At 48.2% G+C, this 14,585-nt stretch overlaps 1 protein-coding gene across 1 annotated transcript in view; it reads left to right on the top strand.

Annotated features, from left to right (window-relative positions):
- KIFC1 (kinesin family member C1) overlaps positions 1–5,639 on the top strand; it is a 48,085-nt gene extending 42,446 nt beyond the window's left edge. The window contains exons 15-17 of the mRNA XM_082264070.1: positions 1,276–1,349; positions 1,839–1,914; positions 5,372–5,639. Coding sequence (XP_082120196.1) covers positions 1,276–1,349; positions 1,839–1,914; positions 5,372–5,416 — 195 coding nt within the window. The 3' untranslated portion in view covers positions 5,417–5,639. The remainder of the gene's footprint in view (positions 1–1,275; positions 1,350–1,838; positions 1,915–5,371) is intronic.
- Positions 5,640–14,585: the final 8,946 nt, after the last annotated feature.

The raw sequence follows: 14,585 nt of genomic DNA, 5'->3' as shown, positions 1-14,585 counted from the left end.
TTATCTTTCGGTCGGCAGATTTTCAAAACTGTTCCTTCGATTTTTCGGTTCTGAAAAGTTAAAAATGATTTTCTATTTGTGCCCATTAACCACTTGCCGACCACCGCAAGACTATTTACGTCGGCGGTCAGCCCCTCACAGGCAAAGCGACGTAGGGCTACGTCGCTAGCCTGTGAGGGTATAGGGAGCGCGCGCGCCGCCGGAGGCGCGCTCCCGCGTGGTCACGGACCCCCCGTGCGTGTGCCCGGCGGACCCGATCACTCGCGATCGTCCGTTGGAGCGGGAGAAAGGCAGGCAGCTAATGTAAACAAGCCGCCTGTCATTCTCCCCTGTGTAGGAATAGTGATCATACGGTTCTACTATGTAGGACCGTTGATCACTGTTCCTACACCTCAAGCCACAGCCAATCACAGTTAGAATCACGCCCCTAGGGACACACATAACCCCTCCCTCTCAAAATAAGTTAACCGCTTCACTGCCAGTGTCATTTTACAGTAACCGTGCATATGTATAGCACTGATTACTGTAGTAATGTCACTGGTAACCCCAAAAATGTCAGTCAAGGGTCCGATCTGTCTGCCGCAATGTCGCAGTCCCGCAAAAAAAATCGCAGATCGCCGCCATTACGCGTTAAAAAAAAAAACAAGAACAAAAATGACAAAAATCTTTCCCTTAGTAAACGCAATAACTTTTGTGCAAACCAATCAAAATTTTTTTTTTTTTTTTTTACCAAACATATGGTAAAAAAAAATTGTCCCAAAATGTTAAAATTTTGATTTTTTTTTTTCTTTTTTTTTTTTACTTTTTTTGGGGGGAATTTCATATAAAAAAATTTGAAAAATATTGTTATTTTTGCAAAATTGACGCTGTTTTTTTGTTTATAGCGCAAAAAGTAAAAAATCGCACAGGTGATCAAATACCACCAAAAGAAAGCTCTGTTTGTGGGGAAAAAAAAGGACATCAAATCTGTTTAGGTACAGAGTCGCACAACCGCACAATTGTCCATTAAAGACATGCAGTGCCGAATCGCAAAATAGGCCCGGGTAAGGAAGGGGGTAAAATCTTTCGGGGCTTAAGTGGTTAACTGGACGAAAAACGAAAGATCGGACCAATTGACAGATTTTCGAACGATCTTTCGACTAGTGTATGACCAGCATTAGTAATGTTGGCCTATGGATCTTTTCAATTAAAAAAAAAAAAAGGGGGATTTTTACTTTAATTAGAATGTGTGCTCAGACACTGTAGAGGTGACTTTTCTTCTTATCCTTCTTCCAGGACTCTCATATACCCTATAGAAACAGCAAACTGACTTATCTCCTACAGAACAGTTTGGGAGGAAACTCAAAAGTGTAAGTTTTTTTTTTTTTTTTTTTTTTTTTTCTATTCTTATTCTAGCGTTAGAAACCTAAAGGCTCATTCACATGGGTTCCGAGGTCCATACAGTATGCAAGAGTTGGTTGTTTGTGCCTGGAGCAACAATGAGCTCTATGCAGCCAGCCTTTATTGGTCAATGGAGATGCAGCAGAGTATAACAGACAGACATGGATGGATGCATGATTCTGAACACAGACAATGTACGTTTGTGTCTGTGCACCCCTCCCTGCACGCTTGTTACACTCAGATTTGTGGCTGAGTCTGTACAGCCACTGCATATCCACTGACTAATATAGGCTGCCTGCACACAGCTCCACAATGCTCTGGAAGCATAAATAGCTCCTTTATAATGTGCTATCATGTGACTGAGCCCTAAATCTGTAGTTTTTGTTTTGCTTTATTTGTTTTTTGGAAGGTTTGTTGGCAGCTCTCATTTGCTTACCATCTAATTTGCTCTGTTCTAGGTTGATGTTTGTGAACATTTCTCCATTAGAGGACAACTTTACAGAATCTTTGAACTCTTTACGTTTTGCCAGCAAGGTAAGAGTCCTTTTGTTTTCTTTCAAATCTAAGGCTCAGTTCACATATATGCAAATTGGATGCGATTTGAACTGCATCTGATTTGCAATGAAGCTGTTCGCCTCTGGAGTGCACATTGTAAAGAGAGTCCTGTGCGTTTTCTGAGCACTCCAGTGTGGTTCCGGTGCGCATTTCGGGCTAATTGAGTTCTGTTGGAGCCCTTCTGAATCTTGCGTGTTCAGTTGTTTTCAGGATTTCAGCAGGGATTGATTTCCTACTACAGGAGTCGACACCCTTTATCTACGATGTATTGGCCAACACTGAAAATGCAGCTGTGACAAAAATCAGGTCCTGAGCCTTGCAAATTCGCATAAAAAAACGCACCTAAACAGCTGAACAAATGCATTTTTTATTTTCAGTGAAAACAGACATACAGTTCGCACCGGACATGTGTGAACCCAGGCAAACACTATTATTTTGATGCATAGTTTAGCTCTATGGTTTATCTATAGAGGTCCATCGCCAGCATCTTTTATTTGGCTTCCTTCGGGTGCTAGTCTTCAGCCTTCTTGATTGGCTGGTGTGGAATGGCGTCACTCCTGCACAGGGTTGCAGTCATTCCAGCACACAGGCACTGTGCCGGAATTTAATGCCTCGTTTCCACTGAGTGGTACGGTACGCAATTTTTGCCGTTTCCATTGCCAAAAGTTGTGAATGGTACTCCGATTCCGAACCGTACCGTACCACTTTTTTGGGACCCTCGTTGGGGTACCAAGCACAATGGTACCGTACCAACAGGGTGGAGCTACACTCTGCAGAACGTTGATTGGTTGACTGGCCCATCACCACACCTATCAAGTGACGTCGATCACTACTTTTTGGCTACACCACGCCTATCATGTAAGGGTACTGTTGGCGGTGGAAACGCAAGCCTGATCAAGGTGTACCGATTCAAACCCTATGGAACTGAACCGTACCGCTCAGTGGAAACAAGGCATAAATTGAGCTTCGCTTGCGTCACTCTGTGTACTAGTGCTCCAAGCAATCAGTATCCATCCCAGGTTTACACTCTCTATTCAGGTTCTGGCAGAAATGCACATCTCACTCCAAAATAGAGTATGGCATGCAAGTACTGCCACACACTGAGGGAGATTTACTAAAACAGGTGCACAGTGAATCTAGTGCAGTCATGCATAGTAACCAATCAGCGTTTGTTTTATTGCCAAAGCTTTATTTAAAAAAGCTGAACTTAGAAAGCGGATTGGCTACCATGCACAGGTGCACCGAATTCTGTCTGGACTGGTTTTGGTAAATCTCCTCCACTGTATTCAACTCCAATGTAAGGTAAGTGAAAGGCAGGCTTCAGCTAGGATCCCAGCCCATCGGTTACACCCCTCTGACATGTTTCGCCCACATTGGCCTTAGTCATAGAGGTGAACATGCAGGTAGGTGTATTTTATTGCAGAAAAGACTTTGCATGTATCTTCTGCTACAAAGAGCCTCCCTACTTCAAGTTTTTATTTTAAACTTTACTTTCACTTTAGGCAGAAATTATAAGCATTGCACAACACTTTATTTACAACAAACTGTGACTTAATTTTTTTTAGCAAAAGTTTTGAGTCTTTTGTTTATGGGTTCAAAAGACAAAGGCATAAGCCCTAATTTTACATTCCCAGGTAGAAAAGGGTGAAGAAAGTGCAAAACGCACGGAATGAGATACATGATATAAATAAAAGGCCATGGCAGGTCCAGATGGCATTGTATGTTCAGTAGACTATCCTAAAATGAAAATGTGCCCATATGGGAAATCCTCTTGAGCAAACCAGGAAGCTAATTTATGCAAGTTGAAGGGCGAGATTATTTGCAAGACTATATTTTGCAATATTTTACAAAATGGGAGCTGAGAGAGGGGAAAAAACTGAATGTATAAAAAAAAAAGGGGGGGGGTGTTAGGAAAAGGGTTCCCAGAGGGGGTGGAAAGGGAAGGCTAGAAACGGGAGGGATCCATGGGGCCTGACCAAGCACCCAACCCCCTTTGGACTTCTTGTTCCAGCTATAAGGAAAGGCGGGAGCAATCAAGGTTCGTGTGACTATTGTGGTCTACTCATGGGATGCACCATGATGCCTATCGTCCTATATTTCACTTCTGCAATGTTGATGGTTGGTTCTTTGGGACATCATCTTACATTTCTGTAAATTTTTTTTTTTTTTTTTTTTTATTGTTGCTTTTAACTTTTTAAATTTGAACACAGATGTGCTCTGCCAGAAATCCAGAGTTTGTACCTTACTTCCTGTTTTGGGTTGACCTACTAAAACTGCAAAATCTGGTGCAGCTGTGCATGGTAGCCAGTTAGCTTCTAACTTCACCTTGTTCAATTAGACCCCTTTCACACAGGCAGACTGTTCAGATCCACCTGTCAGTTGTTTTGGCGGATCTGAACGGACGCCCCATGCATCTCTTTGGGGCATCGGATGTCAGCGGAGACATGTCCGCTGACATCCGATCCGTCAAATCTGGTCGTATGGAAACCCTATTTCCCATCCGTCCATCGGATGAGAACGGACCGACGGTCCGTTCCCATCCGATTCCCCCATAGAGAACAGCGGGACCTGACAGCTGTCTCTCCGCGCAGAGACACAGCTGCCATCCCCTGCTCAGCAGGGGATCGGCTGATCGATCCCCCGCTGAGATAAACGGAGTCCGCCAGACGGACCGGATTGTGTGAAAGGGGCCTTAGACCTTTTTCACATTAGTGGACCAATCGGGTCCACCTGTCAGGACCCTCCACTCTCCTCCTATAAAGCGGCGGGTCCAAAAACAGACCTCTATCGGATCGGATGGTAGTTGGGTGTAAATGAATAGGCGGTCCGTTTACATCTGACTGCCCATAGAGGATAGCGGCTGTGTCTGCTCTGCCCAAGGGGAGCAGACACGAACCGTCCATCCCCCTGGAACCATCCATCCCCCTGATCAACAGACAGATTCCCTGCTGAGCTAGCAGAGTCAACCACGTGTGGAAGGAGCCTTTAGCTTTGACAAAACCTGGAAGCTTACTATGCACAGCTGCTCCAAATTTTGTGAGTACCGGTGTTGGTAAATTTCCTCCAGTTCCTTTTTGCTCTGAAAGCCCTGCCTGCTGGACTACAGATGTCTGCCTATCCCTGCCCCTCTCTGTTCTCTGAAGTCGCATGGAGTAATAGAAGCTGCTCACTACAGGAAAAAAGTGAAAAAATAAAATCATGCTGGGACAAGTTTTAGAGAGGAAGGGTGAGGTTTGGGTGTCATGCCTGGCCATACACTTTAACTTTTAGGTGAGGAGTTGGCTTGGTGCACCTTAGGCAATTAATGGATAAAATGCAGAAAGCTGGGAACGTATTTAGTTCTCACTGGTGTTTAGCCCTACAAGATTTAGGAGGGGATTTGATGGCTCTGTGGATAAATGTATAAATAAAACTTTCTTCTTTTCCTCCTTTGCAGGTCAACGAGTGTGTGATAGGCACAGCACGGGCAAACAGAAAATAAGCGGCTCATCTTCTCAACTACATGAAAACATTTCTTTTTTTTAATATGTATTTTTATTTTACCCTCTGACCATAGTATAGCATTTAAAGTACACATGTATTGTTTAGGAATTATGCCCATGGATATATTTGCCCACACAGCGTAAAAACTAGGCATATTTCAGCACCCAGGAGGTACAGGGGGTGGTGCGCACAGTCCGAAGCCATCAACCTGTTAAAATCTTTGACAGACTGAAATCGCTGCTGTTTGCACATCTGAGCAGCACGTGCGGGGACACTAATGCATGGCCCGAATGCAGAAAGCCTGTGTTTGGGGCATACAGCTCTGTACATGAGTACGGTTTGGATGTGTGTACAGCTACTTTCTGGCTTGCACAAGCTGCTGGCAGGAGGCTGTATTCAACATATGTGCCTCCCAGGCGCCAAAATACTCACGGTTTTTACATTGTATGTGCAGATTCATCCATGTGCAAGAGCCCTACAAGGCAGCTTTTCACCTTTGTGGCAGAATAGGAATGTCCTGTATTGTATATATGCACATTGATGCAGCGCAAGCAGAAAAAAATGTGCCCATCTTCTTTTTGAGGACATGAAAACATTACTTTAATATGTATATTTATCGTACCCTGGACCATAGCCTAGCATTTAAAATAAACCTGTATTGTTTTTAGCGTCTTACTTTTGTGGCAAAAGAGCAACAGTCTTGCATTGTTTATGTACATTCTTTGCAGCTACTAATGCTGATTTTTAATCTCTTAAAAATCTTCATCTTTCTACAAATACATAAAGGCTTTAACCAATAATGCCAAAGCAATGTGGGCAGTGTGGAAACACATACTAACCAGTTAGGATTCATCTCTCATTGGACATCTGTGTATTGAAATACTGTTGGTCTGGTTTCTGGACATTGTGTTGCCTTGTTGAATGAGCCCATTACTGTTTTTTAATATATATATTTTTTTTTCATGGGCGTTCTGACGGCTGTAACGGCAAACTTCTTATGGTCAATTTTTGTGCTCTTAATTTTTATGAATGTGTGTACATATGTAAATATGCGTGATTTGTTATTGTAAATAAATTTGCCATGGTTTATAAGTATCTTTACTGTGTCCTAATAATCTTGCAGTCAGGCCCCGTTCACACTGGGGCGATCCGACTTCCAGGGGCGACCTCGGAGCGGCCAGCACGGACTTCATAACATTGAAGTCTATGACGGTCGCTCCGGGTCGCCCCAAAGAAGCTCCAGGCCCTTTTTCTAAGTCGGAGCGACTTGTGTCGCTCCTATTAGAACGGGTCCGCAGCTTCCCTATGGAAGGCGACCTCTCAGGCGACCAGGTCGCCTCACAGGTCGCCCCAGTGTGAACGGGGACTAAGCAATTTGAGATTCTGCCTTTCATTTTTTACTTTTAAGGGAAATTGAACTCCGAGTGATTTGCTATTTTATAGGGAACATCTAGAAAGGTTGAAGTGGTTCTAAAAGCAGAAGACTTTCTACTTTAGTAGGATGCATTAAAGTGTAAGTCCGGTACTAGGATGCATTAAAGTAGAAGTCCAGGTAAAACCTAACTAACGCTAAACCTGATCTCTGCCACGTTCTAACCCTAATCTATCGAACCCTGTAAAGCAAAAATCGCTGTACTTGCCTATTCTGCACCCGATCTGGTCTAGTCTCCAGTGGCAGAAGCTGTGTGCAGGAAAAGACCAACAACGGCTGGGAAGTGACATCACCCATAGAGATATTATGGGGCTTCCGTTGTCAGCTTCCTCTCCTGCACCCACCTCCGTACAGAGGCTGCCGCTGACAGCTGATGCTGAAACCGGCCTGGATCGGCTGCAAAATAGGTAAGCATAGCGATTTTTGCTAGATTAGGTTTAGAATGTGGCAGAGAGCAGGTTTATCGTTAGATTTTTCCTGAACTTCTGCTTTAAGGTAAAAAACCTTCTGTGTGCAGCTCCCACCATATACTTACCTGAGCCCCGAAAACCTTGCACGAGAGCAGTATTACCTCTCCCTCACCTCACTTGCTCAAAGACAGGAGCAGGAGCCATTGGCTGGCAATCACTACCAGTGAGGAGGTGGTGGATTGAGCCGCGCTGTGTGTCAATGGACACAGAGCGCAGCCTCCATGCGTGCCCCCATACCAAGCAGTTTGGTATGGGGGAGCAGGAGCGCGCCAGTGGGGGACCTGAGAAGAGGATAATCGGGGCTGCTCTGTTTAAAACAGGCAAGTATAACTTTTTTTTCTCTATCATTTATTGACGGACGCAGTCCTCTGATGCATATCAGTAGGGTAATACCGCCCCCTACAGGAGTAGGACACTAGGCAGAAAGAATTTCTGGCTACGCCTATGGACAGTCACTGGGGGTATAACCTCTCTTCCTGCATTGGATGTCCGTTTTAATCTGCCTAGTCAGGAGTGAGGAGGTCCTGGCACTGTTGCGACAGCGGGGGATATCGGTCCTGGGCTACCTGGACGATCTGATTCTCCGTGTGGAGTCCCCCGCATTGCTGACGGAAAACTTGGGGGTCACCATGCGTACTCTGGAGGAGTTTGGTTGGATCGTGAACCTTCAAAAGTCTTCTCTGACCCCTTCCATGAGACTGGTCTATCTGGGCCTGACCTTGGACTCGTCCTCTGCCAGGGTGTTTCTTCCTCCGGAAAAACTCCAGAAGCTTCAGTCAGAGGTTCGTTTGTTGATGTCCAACGACCAGCCGTCCCTTTGGACCTGTATGAGAGTACTGGGACTGATGGTGGTCCCCTTTGCTCAGTTCCACACAAGGGTTCTTCAAAGGGAAATTCTTAAGTGGAACAAACACCCGAAGTCTCTGGATTCTCGGATTCGGTTAAACCACAGAACCAGAGTCCCTGGTCTGGTGGCTTCGGTCCCCGATGCTTCAGTTGGGGAAATTCTTTCTCCCTATATACTGGACCGTTGTCACCACAGATGTGAGTCTGTCGAGGGGGGGTAGTCCTCAATCAGGACTCGGCTCAGGGAGTCTGGTCCCTGGAGGAATCTTGATTGCCGATCAATGTCCTGGAGCTGAGAGCGATCCGGCTTTGCCTGACGCACTGGACCGACCGTCTGAAGGGTTGTCCCGTGTGCATTCAATCGGACAATGCCGTGGCCTACGTCAATCACCAAGGGGGCACCAAGAGTGTCCTTGCGGCCCTGGAAGTGGCGGACATTCTACGTTGGGCGGAGCGCCATGTTCCGGCTCTCTCCGCGGTCCACATTCCGGGAGTAGAAAATTGGCAGGTGGATTACCTCAGCTGCCAGGCTTTGGATGCAGGGGGTTTTCCCTGCATTCAGAGGTGTTTCAACAGTTGTGCCTTTGCTGGGGCACTCCGAACGTGGATCTGTTGGCGTTTCGAATCAACAGGAAGGTACAGAGGTTTGTGGCCCACTCCCGGGACCCTCTGGCAGAAGCCGCAGACGTGCTGGTGGCCCCCTGGGGCCAGTACTGGCTGATATATGTTGCCGAGATTTCTTCGCAGGATAGAGGCGGAAGGGATTCCGGTCATTCTTGTGGCTCTGGACTGGCCTCGGAGTGCCTGGTACGCCGACCTGGTCAGGCTAGTCGCAGACGCCCCGTGAAGACTTCCCCTCAGGGTGGATCTGCTCTCTCAGGGGCCAATCTTCTATCCTGCTTTACAGTCGCTGGCTTTGACGGCTTGGCTGTTGAAAGCCAGGTGCTGAAGGACAGGGGTTGATCTGCTTCAGTGATTCCCACTCTGCTAAAAGCGAGGAAGGCGACTTCCAGGAAGATTTATCATAGTACATGGAAGTCGTACATTTGTGTGGTGAGTCCGCTCCTATTCGGTGGCTCGGATCTTGGCTTTCCTTCAACGGGGAGTTGATCAAAAGTTGGCCTCGGCCTTGGCTATTTTCTTCCAAAGGCCATTGGCCGCCCATTCCCTGGTGCGTAGTTTCATTCAGGGGGTGTGACACTTGCTACCTCCGGTGTGACCTCTGCTACTGCCATGGGATCTTCATTTTGGTGCTGTCAGTTCTCCAGAGGGCTCCCTTTAAGAATATTCCAGAGGTCCCCCTGCTTACCTTGTCTCAGAAGGTGGCCTTCTTGGTGGCTATCACTTCTGCACGTAGGGTGTCGACACTGGCGGTGCTGTCCTGTCGTTCTTCCTATCTGGTGGTTCACAGGGACAAGGTGGTACTTTGGCCGGATCCGTCCTTCCTGCCGAAGGTGGTTTCCAGTTTTCACTTGCATCAGGATATCGTGTCACCTTCCTTTTATGTCCTAAGCCATAAAACCCTAAGGAATTTGCCCTGCATACCCTGGATGTTTGGGCGCTCAAGGTGTATTTGGCATCTGAGTCTTTTCGCAAGTCTGACTCGCTCTTTGTGCTCACGGATGGCCCAAAGAAGGGGCTGCCTGCGTCTGCTGCGACTATTTCCAGATCAGACAGACAGTGGTGCAGGCTTATTCCATTAGGGGTCAGGTTCCGCCCTTCTCTGTCAAGGCGCTCTCTACTTGGGTGCTTAGTGCTTCTTGGGCTTTTCGCTATCAGGCGTCTGCTTCAGGTGTGCAAGGCAGCGACTTAGTCGTCTGTTCACACCTTTACCAAATTTTTATAAGGTGGATGTGATGGCATCTGCGGATGCCTCCTTTGGCCGCAAGGTTATGCAGGCTACGGTTTAGGGGGCCTCTTGGCCTTCCTTAAAGGGTGTTTCTCTGTCGCTCATTGACAGACGTAGTCCTCCTTGATTAATATCAACTCGGGTTATACTGCCCTCTACAGGAGTAGGACTAGACAGGAAAGAAAACGTTCTGGCCACACCTTAGGGGCAGTCCCAGAGGGTATATCCTCTCACTTCCTGCTACAGCAAATTCGTTTTTTTCTGTCTAGTTAGGAGTAAGGACCGAAGTTCCTTGCTGGGATCTTTGGTCCTGGCAAGATTTTTTAGAAATACTTTTTTAGGCAGCTTTTCTTCTCCAGTGTTCCTGTGAGATCTTCAAGCAAGTACGCTGAAAATGGGCGACGGGCTGGATGTGTTGAGATCCAGTGGTCACCCCAGTTCAGCCTACGAGCGCGTGCAGGCCATAGCTCCCCGCTGGGTCGGCCGTGACATAGTCCCACTGGACGGGGACTGACCCTGCGAGTTAAACGTCTCGCCTGGACGCCAAGGACCAGTTGCAAACTGAGTCACGGCGTCCGTATTGGTCGACAGCCCCCCCACCCCGGTGGAGAGGGGTTCTGTCAGGAATTGGCGCCCGCCTGGTTCCGGTATGGTGAGTAGAATGTTCCCCCTCTCCCCCTGTCGGGTTTGTTGGTGGACGCGGGCCCCTCTCTGGGATGGTCGGACACTCAGTTTCTGGGTCTCCCCTCTATCCTATAACAGGTCACAGATCCCCCAATTTGAGTGTGATTTTTGTGAATAAGAAACCAGGAGGCTTGTTTTGGGAGCTGACTATCTAAAGTCACTATATGACTGTAAGGGTGACTGAAGTCAGTGGCAGACTACTAAAAGGCATTACTATTGAGGTATAGAGGTATCCTACCTGTTATAGTGTGTATACAGGCCGATGCCTATGCCTGAGTTACTGCATCCGCAGGTCGCCATCCCTCCAGAAAGCCGGTCACTTCCACAGGCCGCACAGGCCGAGGACACCTCCCACAGGCCGAGCGCCCACTCCCGCAGGCCGCACAGGCCGAGTGCACACCTCCCGCAGGCCTCTGCTAGCTTGCAAGCCGCAGCTATCCTACACAGGCCGCCGCCATTTTCCTGCAGATCGCACGGAGCCGCCATATTGGCGTAGCCTCGTGTCTCCAGCATGGGGGCGGCCATGTTTGAGGTGACCAAACACCTAGAGGAGCTATGGGGAGGCGCCGGAAGGCGTGTAAAGGGGGTGGAGCCGCCTCCTCGGCCCGGGAAAGCAAGCCAAAGACTTCCTGTCTGTAACAGACAGTGCTGGAAGCAGGTTGACAAACTTCTTTTCATCAGGTGAGCCTTGGGGTCTCTCTCTCTCTCCGAGGGGTCCAAGTAGGTACACTGAGGGGAGCTATTGAGCTGGGGGACTAAGTTAAAAAAAAAAAAAAAAAAATGTCCCCTGATCCCCTTGAGGTGGCCGCAGGACCCTCCAGTACCCCACTTGTGGTGATGCATTATCAGCAGTTTGGAGTCTTTGGTATCCCGGGTGGAGGTAGCCTGTCAGGGACGGGGGTCAAGAAAAGCGACCCCCGCCTACCCTTCTTTCATCTGATACTTCAGATACGGATTCTGAGCTGGTCATTGCAGCCCCTTTTCTGGGGTTGTTGTCTCAGGTACGGTCTCCTCAGACAGTGAGGAGGACACTTCTGCCTCCGCCATAGCACAAGAAGCGTTGGTGGACGCACTAGTTGTGTCTGTCCGGGAAACCTTAAATCTTGAGATTACACCGGCAGAGGTAGCGGAGACTGATATTCCTTTTTTGGTACTAGCAAGCTTACCAAAATGGCGAAGGGTTTCCCTTGCCCAAATGGGGTCGTCGGAAAACGAACCCCTGCTATTTCCAAACGCATTGCTAGGCGCTATCAGTTTCAGGTATCCCTCATTATAAGATGGACGGTGCCACTAATAGTGGACTTACCGATTGCCAGACTAAATAAAGCCACTGTTATCCCGTTGGATTGACAGAATGGGCCCCCACCCATCCAAGCGGTTCGCAAGGTCATACGGTCGGGATACAAGATCGAGTTTCGATCACTTCCACCGGTGCGATTCTTCCCTTCCAATATTCGACATCCCCGGGTCGCTTAAAAAGCTTTGCGGGGGACAGCTTGATGCAACAAGGAGTGGGAGTTCCCATTCCTTGGACAGTTTCAGGGGTTCTAGTCGAACCTGTTCACAATGCCCAGGAAAAAGGGCTAGGTGTGTCCAATTCTGGTCTTGGGAGAGATGGAGTCCATCCGAACAGTGGTGGCCTCCCTGCATCAGGGGGATCTCCTGGCGTCCATAGACATTTAGGATGCCTATCTTCATATCCCCATCTTCACAGGCTGGTTCCCACCAGGACACTGAACTATCTGGGCCTAATTTTGGATACATCCTTGGCAAGAGTGTTTCTCCATGCGGAGAAACTCCAGAAGATTCAGTCAATGATTCGGATGTTGCTGTCCGTCAACTGGCTGGGACTGATGGTCGCCTCCTTAGAGGCAGTACCGTTTGCCCAGTCTCATACCCAAATTCTCCAAGAGGAGATTCTTCTCAAATGGAATCGGAATCCCGATTCCCTGGACAATCGGATCCGATTGAGCGAGCGGACCAGGGAGGCTCTGGTCTGGTGGCTTCGGTCTCCGATGCTCAGCCAGGGGAAGTAATTTCTTCTGATAAATTCCAGGTTACCGATAAATGTGTTGGAACTGAGAGCGATCAGACTTTGTCCGATTTACTGGACCGAGCAGCTCCAGGGCAGCCCGGTTCGGATCCAATTGGACTATGCCACGGTCGTGACTTATGTCAACCACCAAGGGGCACCAAGAGTGCCCTGGCGGCCATAGAAGTGGCCAAAATTCTTTATTGGGCGGAACAGTTGTTCCAGCTCTCTCCGCGATATTCATCCCGGGGGTGGACAGGCAGATTATCTCAGCCGTCAGATTCTGGATCAAGAGGAATAGTCTCTTCATCCAGAGGTATTTCACCAGCTGTCCCTTCATTGGGGCCCCCCCCGGATATAGATCTGTTGGCATGTCGGCTCAACAGGGCTCGTGCCCGCGATCCTCTAGCTCACGCAGCAGACGCGCTGAGCGCCCCGTAGGGGCAGTATCCGCTATTATGTCTTCCCCCCTCTCAAGTTGCTGCTGAGATTTCTCCGCAGGATAGAGGTGGAGGGAACTCCAGTTATCCTGGAAATTCCGGGCTGGCCTCGTCAAGCCGTGTACGCCGACTTGGACAGGCTAGTCGCGGACGCTCCTTGGAGACTTCCTCTCAGGGAGGATCTGCGGTCTCAAGGACCGATCTTCCATCGTGCTTTACAGTCGCTGGTTTTAAGGGCCTGGCCATTGAGACCCAGGTACTGAAGGACAGAGGATTGTCAGCTTCAGTTATTCCTACTCTAATTAAAGCAAGGAAAGCGACTTCCAGCAAAGTCTATTATCGCACATGGAAGACTTATATTGCGTGGTGTGAATCTTTGAGATTTCCCCCACGTACCTATTTGGTGACCCGAATTTTGGCTTTTCTGCAAAAGGGGGTTGAGCAGAAACTATCCTTGAGCACCATCAAGGGTCAGGTTTCAGCGTTAGCAATCTTCTTTCAGAAGCTGCTGGCTACTCATTCCTTGGTGCGGAATTTCATCCAGGGGGTGCGACACTTGGCTCCGCCAGTGCGCGCGCCCTTACCGCCCTGGGATCTTAATTTGGTTTTGTCGGTTCTGCAGAAACCTCCATTTGAAAATATCAGGAAGATTCCCTTGCTTACATTATCCCAGAAGGTGGCCTTCTTGGTGGCTATCACTTCTGCACGCAGGATGTCAGAACTGGCTGCATTATCATGCCATTCCCCATATCTAGTGGTTCATAGGGATAAGGTAGTTCTTCATCCGAAGCCATCCTTTCTTCCTAAGGTGGTTTCAGATTTTCATCTGAATGAAGATGTTGTGCTACCTTCCTTGTGTCCTAAGCCCAATCATCCTCGGGAATGTGCGTTGCATTCCTTGGATGTAGTTGAGGCAATCGGGGTATACCTGAAGACTACGGAATCGTTCCGTAAGACGGATTCACTTTTTGTGATCACGGATGGCCCCAGAAAGGGGTTGCCTGCATCTGCCGTGACTATCTCCAAATGGATTAGACAGACGGTGGTACAGGCTTGTTCTATTTAAGGGTCGGAATCCTCCGTTCCCTGTTAAGGCGCACTCTATTCGGGCGCTTAGTGTTTCCTGGGCCTTCCACCATCAGGGGTCCAGGTTTTCAAGGCGATTACTTGATCGTCGGTTCATACCTTTACAAAATTTTATAAAGTTGATGTGATGGCATCGTCGGATGCCTCATTTGGCCGCAAGGTTTTGCAGGCCGCAATTTGAGGAGACCGTTGGTCTACCTCGAGGGTTTGTTGGGTTTTTTCACTTAGGTCTCATCTTTTTGCTCGATGAGTCCTTGATGCTTCTGGTTGGCTCCGGTTGGGCCTTCTGGATTTTGATTTCTGTTATCCCACCCCTCATTTGTGGCAC

This window comes from Pelophylax lessonae (assembly GCF_965119305.1).
Source record: "Pelophylax lessonae genome assembly, chromosome: 7".
NCBI lineage: Eukaryota > Metazoa > Chordata > Amphibia > Anura > Ranidae > Pelophylax > Pelophylax lessonae.
This window is presented reverse-complemented; position numbering and strand designations above follow the sequence as displayed.